The sequence below is a fragment of the Lactuca saligna genome, chromosome 7, assembly GCF_052625555.1.
Source record: "Lactuca saligna cultivar CGN05327 chromosome 7, ASM5262555v1, whole genome shotgun sequence".
Classification (NCBI taxonomy): domain Eukaryota; kingdom Viridiplantae; phylum Streptophyta; class Magnoliopsida; order Asterales; family Asteraceae; genus Lactuca; species Lactuca saligna.
The window spans coordinates 81,611,590-81,624,139 of record NC_136423.1 but is presented as its reverse complement, the minus strand read 5'-3'; the positions used below and the strand labels follow the sequence as shown (position 1 = coordinate 81,624,139).

Sequence of the window (12,550 nt, the reverse complement as noted above, 5' to 3'; positions counted from 1 at the left end):
TCATCCTATCAAGTTGCTTTGGTGAAGGCAACCCAAAAGGACCATGCACCATCGGGTCAAGTACATACCAAAATAGTTATGGACTTAGACACTAATCCAACACAAACATCCATGCCATCTCATGTTTTCATGCAACTCACTTCAAAAATCACTCTTTTCTCCTCTCTCTCTCTTGCTCTCGGCCGATTCCAAACACACACACACACACACATTTCTCTCACAAATCTCTCAAGGAAACTCCCTCCACTCTTCATCAAGTTCTTGAAATTTAGAAGGTTTTTCAAGAAGATATTTCCACAAATTCTCCATTTAAGGTAAGATCATGCTTGGATCTACGATCTAGGTTCTTTGTTTTATCAAAAATCTCTTTCTAATCCATGCAAAATCATGATCACTCTCTTAGAAACCCTCTAAGTTCGAAATCATCAACGGAAGGCTTGTTAGGCCCGAAAACAACATCAAGGTCCTTCCAATCTTCTTCAAAACCGAAACTACAACTCAAGGTGAGCTTCATACCCCCTTTCTGTCGGTTTTTATGAGTTTTTATGGGGGAGAATACAAGCAAATGTGTAGATCTATGAGTAAATGTATGCTTTGTGTGATTTGATGCATGTTTGTGTGTAATATCATGTGTTATGATGAATATGTTACCCAAAAAGTACCTAAAAACCGAGATATATAACATGAGGGATGAAATAAACATAACTTACACCATTTTACACTAATCAAGTCAAGAAAAATAGTTCATTTGGTTAGGATGAACATATTTGGACATAAAACCCATTTTTGGGCTTAAATTGTCAAAAATACAAAACTAAGGGCCCAAAATGACAAATTATAATTTCTGGAGGTTGAAAAGGGTCCAACAGTTTCTAATACAATTTTTCTGAATATCAACATTTTTGAGGGGCTTAAAATGTAAAATTTGAACCTAATGGGCTAAAATGGGTTTTTGGCCCAATAAGCTCCAATTTGCAAAATTATTAAATTTTAGGGGCTGGAAATGTAACTTTCTGTAAAACATGGGATTTAAAGTGTATTAAAACCATTTCAAAGGTCAAAAATGTTTTTCAAATTCAAAAGGGATCAAAAATGCAAAACTTTTCCATTTTGGGCCAAAACTGTAAAAGTTGCAAAATGGGGGTTCCAACCGAGAAAACTTCATTTTTGAAGGACTTAAGCTGTTTACAAAGTAAATTTGGGCTGAAAATGTCTTTTCAATAAGTTATGGTACTAAAGTGTCAAGAAACAAAAAATGGTTTGAGGATTAAAATGGAAATTCTTTTATATAAAGAATTAAAACTGCAAATTTTATCAAAGAAGGGTCCTGAAAAGGCAAAATCTTACTTTTAAACAAATAAACACCTTAAGACAAAATACGAGATCCACGACTACCGGCGAAACGTAATAACAAATACACTTTCAACACCAATATCGTTAACAAACGAATTGATTCGGTCTCGAATCAATAACAAATCAAAAATCAATAAACAATAGTACTTCAATAAACACGCGAAATCTACGAGGAGTCAAGATTCAATCGTTGGGCTCGAAAGTTTTAAATCGTGCTTGTTGTGCCTTGCTAGCCCAATAACATGATCTTCAGTCCCGAAGGGAACGCGTTTACATGTTATTGGGCCTTCTATGACCTAATTCCATGTAAAAGGACTTTCAATAGCTCTATTGTGATGTTGGGCCCCAACGGTCCATTGGTACTGCTAATGAAGTCGAGAAGTCAAATGCGAGTCGGGCTAAGTGCCTTTCGCATTCCCGATAGCCTTGAACAACTTATGGAAATAAAGGGGGCTTCATACCCTCCTTTCTCCTGGGTTGTGGGGCTATGAGAAGTCAGGGTGGTTGGATTAAGTGAGTAGTACGGACGACTCCTAAAGGATCGTTTGTAATTGGTAGTTATAAACTAGTCATTTTCATTAATGTGTGATTATAACAACTCACAACCCATAATTAATCCAATGTCACATGGGTAATAAAAAAACAATCGTCGTATTGGTATAACAATAAATAAGACACGTAATTTTATGTATTGGGAAAACATCGGGTTTTCCCGGGGAGTTCAACACTTTTACTTATGTGATGTATACAAAGTTCAATAATTATACATGTTTACAAAAATTGACAAGCATACTTACGGATTTTCACACTTTTTTTATAAACAATACTCTTTTCAGAAAATATTGGATTTTCTGGGTTTTTAAAACTTCACAGAAATCATTTTTCACAACATTACTTATGAACTCACCAACATTTCATATGTTGACGTTTTTCCAAAATACTTGTATTCTCAGGCAACAGGTAAACCGAAGAATAAGTACCAAGTGATGTCATGGTGTTTTGTTTAAATTTATTATCGAACGGTTTATGTTATGGATTTGTAATGTTTAAAACAATGTACCGAATGTAAACAATATCAGTTGTAATATTTCAATGCATGGTGATAATTGATGTTATGATTCATGTATAATTGTTGTGATGGTATTCAATTAAGTCACAATAGCCTTCGGACGTTTCCGTCGTCTGGTTCGGGGGTGTGACAGTAGCCTTTACGAAAACGTCAAAGGAGAGTTTGTTAAGCGTGACGCCTAAATAACATGTTAAGGCCTGTCTTATCGCGTTATGATGCAATTTTTATTTCAAGGCGCAAGTTTTTTTTTTTATTTTTTTGATTTTTTTGATTTTTTTTTTATGATCTAGCCTAAAACAATTGAATTTTTTTGTTAACTTTTTTATATTAAATTATAATATAGCATTTTAAAAAACTTGATATATTTGATGTAATTATATAACTATATGATTTATTTTAATATATATAAAAGACAAAATTGCAAAAATGGTTAATGGGATATGCATTTTTTTGAGGTTTTGGTCCAAACCACGAGTTTTTTGGATTCGTGATCCTTTTTGGCTAGTTTCATTGTAAAACTGGTCCCCGATAAACTTGAAAAGACGACTTTTCCCTTTTAATTGTTTTTTTTTTCCATTTACTTAATTATTTTTTCTTTTATTTAAATATGAATGTTAAATCAAATCAAGAAGAGGCCTACATTCTCTCTCTCTCTCTCTCTCTCTCTCTCGTATAGGAAGATGTTTCTTTCTTCCTAAACAGACGGTAGGATACGACTGATAAAAAAAAGGGGCCACTTCATCTACACCAATTCACAGTCCAAGCCTCTTGATGTTGAAACACCACAACAGTTACATTAATGCTCCGTCATAGAACCACTGGTAACTATCGTGATCATTACCGTTGGCCACCGTTTGGCAACCAACAACCCTAACCTCCTATCCTGTTCAAATAATCAACCACCACCACCATTTCTGTTGCAAGGAAGGCCAGAAACCACCATCCACCACCTTTATCGGCAAAAAAACATCCACAACCACCACCACTATTGATTCCGACCACCACCGAGTTCCCCCTCCTCCCCTACTCGTGTCTCCATCCAATTAAAATAGAAGTGTAGCGACAGAAGGCCGTTAGAGCAGCCCCCTGATGCACGCCACCGCAAATCGCTGCCATTCGCTGCTGTTGCCGCCGACAACCTTTAGCCACCGCCGTCCGCTATTGCTACCGTTGCTGGTAAGCCATCCATCCCCTCATTCCGTGTAGATTGGTCGTTTCCCCTTAATCTGTTTCATGGGACAAAGGTATCAATTTTTTTCTTGTGTGTTGAAGACGGGTTTGTAAATCACGAGTTAGAGAATGGTGGTGCAGGTAAGGAAGAAACAAAGAGAATGTTCGAGAATGGTGGTGCATGTAAAGAAGAAGAAGGGGTGGGGAAGTGTTTTTTTTTTTTTTTTTTTAGAGAGAGAGAGAGAGAGAGAGAGACTCATTCTTGATTTGATTTAACATATATATATATATATATATATATATATATATATATATATATATATATATATATATATATATGATAAAAAAGATTAACTAAATGAAAAAAACAAATTAAAAAGGCAAAATCATCTTTTCAAGTTTATCGGAGAGCAGTTTTACAATTAAACTAGCTCAAAATAACCATAAATCCAAAAAACTCATGATTTGTATCAAAACCCCAAAAAAAATACATACTACAAAGACTATTTTTGCATTTTTTTTCTATATAAAATTGTTACACTTTAAAAAACTTTAAAAAACGTCATAACCCGGAATAACTTAGAAAGTCACACCATTTACAACAAGTATGAGTCAAATGATTTTTTTTAATGTATTATCGATAAAATGACAATATGTATCTATATTAATAATAAAAAGTAGAATATATTTTTTTCTGCAATCCAGGAAAATGTAAACTTTTAGGACAAAACAAATCAATTGTTTTAACAGTGTTTAGTTTGTAAATCAATCTTACAGATACCGATACACTATTGAAGTGTGTGTAAAACAGTGAACCAAATTGTGAAAAGGCTAATAAAAAAGGAAGTGCAGCAAGCATTTAATGGAAACCAAGGTTTCTGGCTAACACTAACACGCGTGGAGAAGCCATTCTCATCATACTCTTCTTACTCACACACTACAAAAAGCACCGTCGTACGTGTGAAGACACGAAGCTTTTACAGAAACCCACCGTCGCATCCCTTATTTCTTCATCATTACTTCATTCTTTTGTTCCCCTCTCCACACACTCTTTCACTCTTCCCAATCCCAACCAATGGACTCTTTAGGCCACGCTATTTTCCGGCCACCGGAGACCCCGAATGAGCCTATGGAGTTCCTCTCTCGCTCTTGGAGCATCTCCGCCTTACAAGTTTCCAAAGCTCTTGCTCCTCCGCACCCTACCGGAGCTCCTCCTGATGAAATCACCGCTGCCGATTTCGAGGATATTGTTGCTAACCCTTTTGCGTTTGCGTCGTCTGAAACCTCACAACTCATCATGGAACGTATATTGGCACAATCTGTAAGTTTAATTTTCAAAAATTCATTATAGTTTTTGACGAATGTTTTGAGCTGAAACCGGTGATTCAACAGCAGGAGGTATCTCCCCGGACCTCCGGCAGACTCTCGCACAGTAGTGGCCCTCTCAATGGCTCCCTTACTGACAGTCCTCCTGTTTCCCCTTCTGAAATGGACGACATCAAGGTTCTCTCTCTCTCTCTCTCTCTCTCTCTCTCTCTGTTTGGAGCTATTATCTGCCGCCGGTTGACTGTGTTGATGATCATTGGATAACTAATTTTCCGGCAGGGAGCCTGACATGGTTATCGGTGATTTGATACCTGTTGTTCTTTTACAAAACACAACACCCAGTAGAGAACTATGTTACAGCTTTTTCTACAGCCTATAAATTTTATAGTATAATAATCACTACACGCCAAAATAAGAATTCAAAACAAAAAGCTTCCAAGTTTAGTTTTAGGAATTTAAACCTAATGATGTTCATAACTTCGATTTGATTTTGATAAGGATATGATTTTCTTGTTTCTTGTATTTCATGATCTTATTCAAAATATTCAAAAGTGATTGTAAATATGTATTCTGTCCCTACCACAAACATTACAACACTTTCTTTTTCGATTTCCCATGATAATTAATTACTACGGTTTAGACTTTTACACACCGGTTTTTTTTTTTTTTTTTCTTTACTTGATGTATATAAAAAAAAGATTTTATCTAGACAAGACTTAATTAAAAAAAAAAGTAAACAGGGCCTAAAATAGAAACTGTTACCTCGATATCTTACAAGAAAGCAAGTTATTAATCAGAATCTATATTTCTAATGTTCTATGATATGACTCAAGGGTAATATGGTAATTACATTAGTTTTTAATAATATTGATGTTTAAGTATTTTGGTTGATTTGATCCTAAGTAATGACTCAAGGGTATTATGGTAATTACATTAATAATGTTGATTGTTAAGTTTCATGGTTGATTTGATCCTTAAGTAATGGCTCTTAATGGGCAAAGGGACCAACTTCGATAGTTCCCTTAAAAAATGGGTACATTAATGTAGAAGCAGAAGGTAGGTACGAATCTACAATTATGCATTGGCATTAATATTGTATAATTATACAACATAATATGGTCCACAACCTAAAAATAGAACAAGTACAACGTATTTTCTTGACCCACTTTCAGCATACATAACAGGCTATGTTTGCTGTAAAATGTATAGTAATTTTAGTAACAGTTATGGTAACAAGATCAATCCACTAATTGACAATAATAGTTGTTAAAGTAGTAATAGTAACAATAATAACACTAAGGAAGCTTATTTGTACGCAACAATTTTTACTCCATACGTAACAATTTGTGTTTTAAAATATTGTATTGTACAACTCTATAAAACGTATATTATTGTGTATGGAGAAAAAATTGTTGTGTAACAAGATGAATATATTGATATGGTTACAAGAAGCTGAAAAAAGTGCAAAATTTTATTGGCTTAATTGGGGATGCTAATGGTGTTTTGTTATAGCAGTACTGTCGGTTGAAGAATCCGGTGAACAACCAGTATAGAGGTGGAGCCGCTAGTGTTGCAACCACCGGTGGTGGTGGAGGGAAAACGGTGGGGAGGTGGTTCAAGGATAGAAGAGAGAAAAAGAAAGAGGAGACTAGAGCTCATAATGCACAGTTACATGCAACGGTTTCGGTTGCCGGAGTGGCCGCTGTTGTTGCAGCAATTGCCGCCGCCACTGCCGCCTCATCTGGCCATAGAAAGGATGACGAGATGGTGAAAACCGACTTGGCGGTAGCATCCGCCGCCACCCTAGTGGCAGCACAGTGTGTGGAAGCGGCGGAGGCCATGGGTGCTGAACGCGACCATTTGGCCTCTGTTGTTAGCTCTGCGGTTAATGTCCGGTCACCTGGTGATATCATGACGTTAACCGCAGCAGCTGCTACTGGTAAGTTGAAATTCTTGTTAGATCTTTCTCAAATGTGACCTCATTTTAAAATAAATAAATAAATTGATAAATAAATAACCCACAACTTTTACTTGAAAAAAAGGGTGAATTACATTTTGCTTCCATTAGGTTTGCTGATTTTTATGGATATGGTCCACAAGTTTCATTTTTAACCTTTTTCGCCATGAAACGTAATTTTGTCATGATGTTAGTCCCTGAAGTGGAGGTTATTTAGAAGCTACCATGACAGCCTAGCATGTGCGTTGCGCATGAGGGTAAAAATGTCTTTTTCGTATTATCTCTCTTCTATTATGATATCATATTAACAATATATTATTATTAGATAACATTACATTTTTTGTCCATTTGAAAGTCTGTCATGTGGAACATGAACAGGAAAAAGACATTCATACCCTCATGTAACAACACACATGCCTCAATTTGATGTTAAATTTTAGATGGTGTCCACTTCATGGTCTAAAACCATGACATAAATCCTTTAAGGGACCAAAAACATTAAAATTCAAACTATTGGACCATATCTATAAACACCAACAAACCACAAGGACGAAAAATACAAATCACCCTTTAAAAAAAAACACATGACCTTATTCTTGCATTAACAACCAAATTAAAGCTTTGTGACGGAATTACCCCTCATGGTAACTATTTGTTAATTTTTACATTATAGCACTTCGTGGTGCGGCAACATTAAAAGCACGGGCAGTAAAGGATGCGCGTAATATCCCGGCCGTGCCCCGAGGGGACAAAGGGTCGGTTCATAGTATTGGCACGGGAAGCAGTTCAAATGGCAGTACTTTTAGCGACGATTTTGTACCGGAAGAGAATTTCCTCGGGATATGTAGCCGAGAACTACTTGCAAGAGGTTGTGAGCTCCTAAAACGCACCCGTAAAGGTTCATTTTTAATCAACCCAATCTTTCAACATTTTTTAATCAATGCGTACGTAATGTTTTAAGATTTTTATTTGTTTTGAATTATTGCAGGCGATCTTCATTGGAAAATCGTCTCGGTTTATGTCAACAAAATGGACCAGGTTAGTTTTTATATGTTAGGTTTGTTAAATGTTACTAAACACGTTTTCCAGTGCTATTTTTTATTATAAGGATGTCTGTACAAACAAGAGATCGAGAGCGAGTCCTTGTCCCACCTTTTTCCAGTGGAACAAAATTTCACTCGCTCTCGATCATAAATAAATTTTGTTCCACTGGAAAAAGGTGGGACAGAGACTCGCTCTCGATGTCTTGTCAGGCATCCTTATAATAAAAAATAGCCCTAGTCCTAATCCTAGTGATATGACATGACATGATAATCTGGTGTGGTATGGGACTGAAATTGGCCGGGATAAAAATCATAATTTTTGTTTATAATTTTTATTCACTCAAAAAACGTTCTTACCCCTCATTATTATTATTATTATTGATGAAAGTATGTTAAATCGGGGACAATATGGTAATTTTAACATTGGTTGCTATACGGACAACATCAAAATTATTAAGACTGAAAAAGGTAAAACATGAAACACTTACAAAGTGTCTATTTTTGTGCATATGGATCAGGTGATTCTGAAGATGAAGAGCAGACATGTTGCTGGGACCATTACAAAAAAGAAGAAGAGTAAGTTTGGTAACCCCACCGCCACCCCAACCCCACCCTAAACGCTAGTGGTTTGGTGGGTCTTTTGGGGATTTGTGAAAGCATTAAAGATTAAAGTCACAAACTCTCATATTCTTTTGTTACTTTTTCACAGATGTTGTGTTGGAGGTTTTGAAAGATATGCCGCCATGGCCTGGGCGGCACCTGGTGGAAGGCGGCCATGACCGCCGCTACTTTGGGCTGAAGACGGTGACTCGTGGGGTGGTTGAATTTGAATGTAAGAATGAAAGGGAATATGATATCTTGACTCAAGGTGTTTGTAGGCTGCTTACAGTTGCTGCTGAAAGAAACAATAGGCTTTGAAATAGTTATTATTGATATTGATGTGTAATATAGATCTCTTTTTTGGGTACAATTTGGAATTATGGTTTAAGTTTGAGTGATTGGTATGGTTTTATTGCATATATATAAAAAAAGGCAAAATGCATGAAATAGAGATGTATTTTCATTTATTTTGTGTTATAGTGTTTCTACATTCATTTTTTTTTTCTGTTACTTTATTGAAAGTTAAGTTCTTTTTCCTGATTAAAGTTAGTTTGAAAAATATACATAGTTGTAGTATTTGCACCTTTTTATTTATTTATTAGGCTATATGACTGGTAGTAAAAATTATACTCTATTTGGAAGATATTATTATAATTGGTTATAAATTTCCAATTGTAATGGTGTGGTAGTAGGAAATCGAGATAGGATGTTATAATAAATAAATCAGTAAATGTATCTTATTATTTCTTGTATTTAATAAGTTGTTTAAAGCGGATAAAACTGTTCTTTAATTATTTTCCAACAAAAGATTGAAAAAATTAAATGTGTTAAATCTTGAATCCTAAGTCGTAAATGTAGTGTGGAAGTGGAAAACCATGTGATGAAAAGAAAAGGAAGTGACAGTCAAAAAGGAAAAGAAGTAAAGAAGATCGGTTCTTTGTTGGTTTATGTGTATTGTGTTATTGGACTTCTTGGTTTTGCTTTTTGGAATTTATGTTACCTTTAAATCTTATTTAATTGTTGGGGTACAATGTCTTTTGAAAGATAGTGGATATGTCTTTTAAATAAAATTTATATTATGATTCTCTAATATAGTTTTCTAAATATAAATGTATAATTTAGTAATCAAAATTTTAAATTATGGAAAAAGGGTGTTAACTGTTGAGAGATCATCTTTATCCATTGGATCCATATGTTAAAGGGTCTTGATTCTTCTATGATGTAACATTCTAAAAATCATCACAAAAATTTTCATTTTTAAAATCATTTTAAAATCCATAAGTTTTAGAAAACAAAGTTTCCAAAAGTCACAATCATGAATCAGAGTATCCTAAAATCACAAATCACATAAAAATTCAGGATGGTGTGCATGATTAATCCTTCGCCTCGTCCCTATTCTCTGAAGTATCTGAAATCATAAAATCAATCTGTAAGCCAAAGTTTAATGAGTTCTCCCAAAATACCACCATACAACATATAACAACATGTATATTGGTCCACAACAATCAGATTGGATTACTCCTTAGCCCACAATATGAGTCTGGATTGCCCTCCCGACCCACAACTCATGTATGGATTACTCCCGAGCCCACAACATAAATCTGGATTCGCCTCCCGGCTTAAAACTTATGTTGTAACAACCATAAATTTTATGTCAAATTTAAAAATTTTCAATCGTAAATAAAAAGCCACATAACATTGTTTACAAAATGTTTTCAAATCATTTACCATCAGAGTGTCCAAAAAATCATAACATAAGGATGAGGAGCGATACGGTTACGCCTTCGCCTTTCCACGATCTCCTGAAATACCTGAAATAGTAAACTGAAAACTGTAAACCCGATGGCTTAGTGAGCTACCCCCAAAATACCAATACCATACTGACAATACCACAACAGTAATAATCAATTCAATCAACATCCATGCTGGGTTATCGGCCTGACTGGACCGCCCTACCGGGCCTACAGTCTGTTTGAATCCATCCCGAGCCTTCGGTATGATTGGTCCGCCATGTGGGCCTACAGTTCCCCCCGGTCCGCTCATAGGGTATATTGGCCTACAGCACAAAGCACCTACAGCACAAAGCAGGACCGCCTCAACCCAACCAAAAGCAAATAACCATGTGCGCATACTATACATGCATATATAAACATCAAACATATCTGTCACACTGATCATCGATCATAGAATTCTCTTGTAACTAGAGTATCGACCTAGCAAGTCACTAACACACCAATCCCTATGGATCATAAAAGCGTAACATGCTATCTACCACGATTCCGTACTAACAACTAACAACTAAAGGGCCGACCTTAGTGCTGACCTTAGTGCCGTACCACAATGCAACATACCATAACAATAACAACTAAAGGGCCGAACTTAGTGTCGTAGACCCTATCGATATAGTGAGGATAACTCACATTACAAATGTCGACTTGGAAGATACACTCCAACTATCGGATCACCCGACACCGGCTCCACCACCTAAGATCATAACACAATATGCTCATAAGTCCTTAACCTTATAAGGTACCCCAAAACCCACTGGTCAAAGTCCAAGCCCTCAGTCAAGGTCAACAGTCCATGTTGACCCCAACTCGCCGAGTACCATCGGCTACTCGCCGAGTTCCTTGAAGTACAATCCAACTCGTCGAGTCATCGGGGTGACTCGCCGAGTTCCTTTGATTCTCGTTCGAACTTTAAGGCCACGCATCGAGTTCCATCCTTGCAACTCGACGGATACACACTCATACATATCCAAGAGAAAACTCATCCGGCTCACCGAGTTGTTCTTCAACTCGTCGAGTCTTATGGCGATCTTCATCGGACTCGCTGAGTTGTTCATCAAATCGTCGAGTTCACGACCATCTTCATGTGACTCGCCGAGTCAACTTTGCGACTCGCCGAGTCCATTCAGTCATTTTATCATGCAGACAACTTTTAAGCCATGGCAAGGCCCCAAATTGTAGATCCAATTTCCTTAGGCCTGCTTATCACGTAAAGTTGCAAACTTTACGTGCATACAAGGCTCCAATGACTCAAAAAGCCCAAACTATGGTTGAAATGGGGTTTTACACTTAGGGAGGGGCTCAACTTGCCAAGGCTAAGAACTTTATGGTCCTTCAATCCATAGAGAGTTCAGATCTGAAGTTACAACTTCAGATCTTGGCTCATACTCTAGGAAATGACTTTATAACCCAACCAAGAACCTAATCTCCAACCAAGGAGGTCTAGAACGAAATAGAAAGGAGGATAACAGCTTGATACCTTCCCAAGAGATGACAATTGGAGTAGATCCGGATTTTCTCCAAGCTCCTTGCTTCAAACCACTTGCTTCCCTAGCTCTTTTCCACCAAAAATCCTCTTCTAAGGCTTCAAACACATAATGGGCACACACACACACACATGTTTTAGGGTTTGCCAAGAGACTGCAAAGAGGCTGAAAGAGGTTTGTGTTCCCTTAAATTAGGTGCACAACCCTGGGATTTAGGGTTTCAGCTGCCAGCTCCTACTCGCCGAGTCCGAATATGGACTCGTCGAGTAGGTTACTTAACCCGCGATCCTTCCCGCTACTACTCGACGAGTAGATCAACCAACTCGTCGAGTAGGGCTTAATCCAATAACTCATATTTAGACAATACTTGAGAATCAGGGTGTTAGAACTCTCCCCCACTTGATCTAGACTTCGCCCTCGAAGTCCGTTGGAATAAACAACGCCGAGTAATTCTCGCGCATCTTCGCCTTCGACTCCTATGTCCACTCGGATCTCTTCCGATGTTCCCACTGCGCCTTTACTAAAGGTATTTCCTTGTGTCCGCAGAATCTTCTTCTTCCTTTCCAAAATAGCCACATGCCTCTCCACATAGTTCAGGCGCTCATCGACCTGAATGTCATCCAACGATACCACTGTCTCCTGGTCCATACTGCATTTCCGTAATTGCGAAACATGAAATGTGTTGTTGATTCGGCTAAGCTCTTACGGAAGCTCTAGCCTATAAGCCACCTTGCCAACCCTGGCGATAATCCTGAACG

At 37.1% G+C, this 12,550-nt stretch overlaps 1 protein-coding gene across 4 annotated transcripts; it reads left to right on the top strand.

The window, feature by feature from the left end:
• Positions 1 to 4,444: 4,444 nt before the first annotated feature.
• On the top strand, positions 4,445 to 8,985 carry LOC145004668 (VAN3-binding protein-like). Of its 4 annotated transcripts, none has more exons than XM_078963634.1 (7): positions 4,445 to 4,913; positions 4,988 to 5,095; positions 6,431 to 6,857; positions 7,549 to 7,773; positions 7,864 to 7,913; positions 8,437 to 8,494; positions 8,628 to 8,985. In XM_078963634.1, exons 1-7 carry the CDS (start codon positions 4,668 to 4,670, stop codon positions 8,834 to 8,836), a joined length of 1,323 nt encoding a protein of 440 aa, XP_078819760.1. In that variant the 5' UTR covers positions 4,445 to 4,667; the 3' UTR covers positions 8,837 to 8,985. The 4 variants fall into 4 exon arrangements, with proteins under 4 accessions (XP_078819760.1, XP_078819761.1, XP_078819758.1 ...); XM_078963635.1 differs by having other exon boundaries at positions 4,447 to 4,913; positions 6,434 to 6,857; XM_078963632.1 differs by having other exon boundaries at positions 4,447 to 4,913; positions 4,985 to 5,095.
• The last annotated feature ends 3,565 nt before the right edge of the window (positions 8,986 to 12,550 follow it).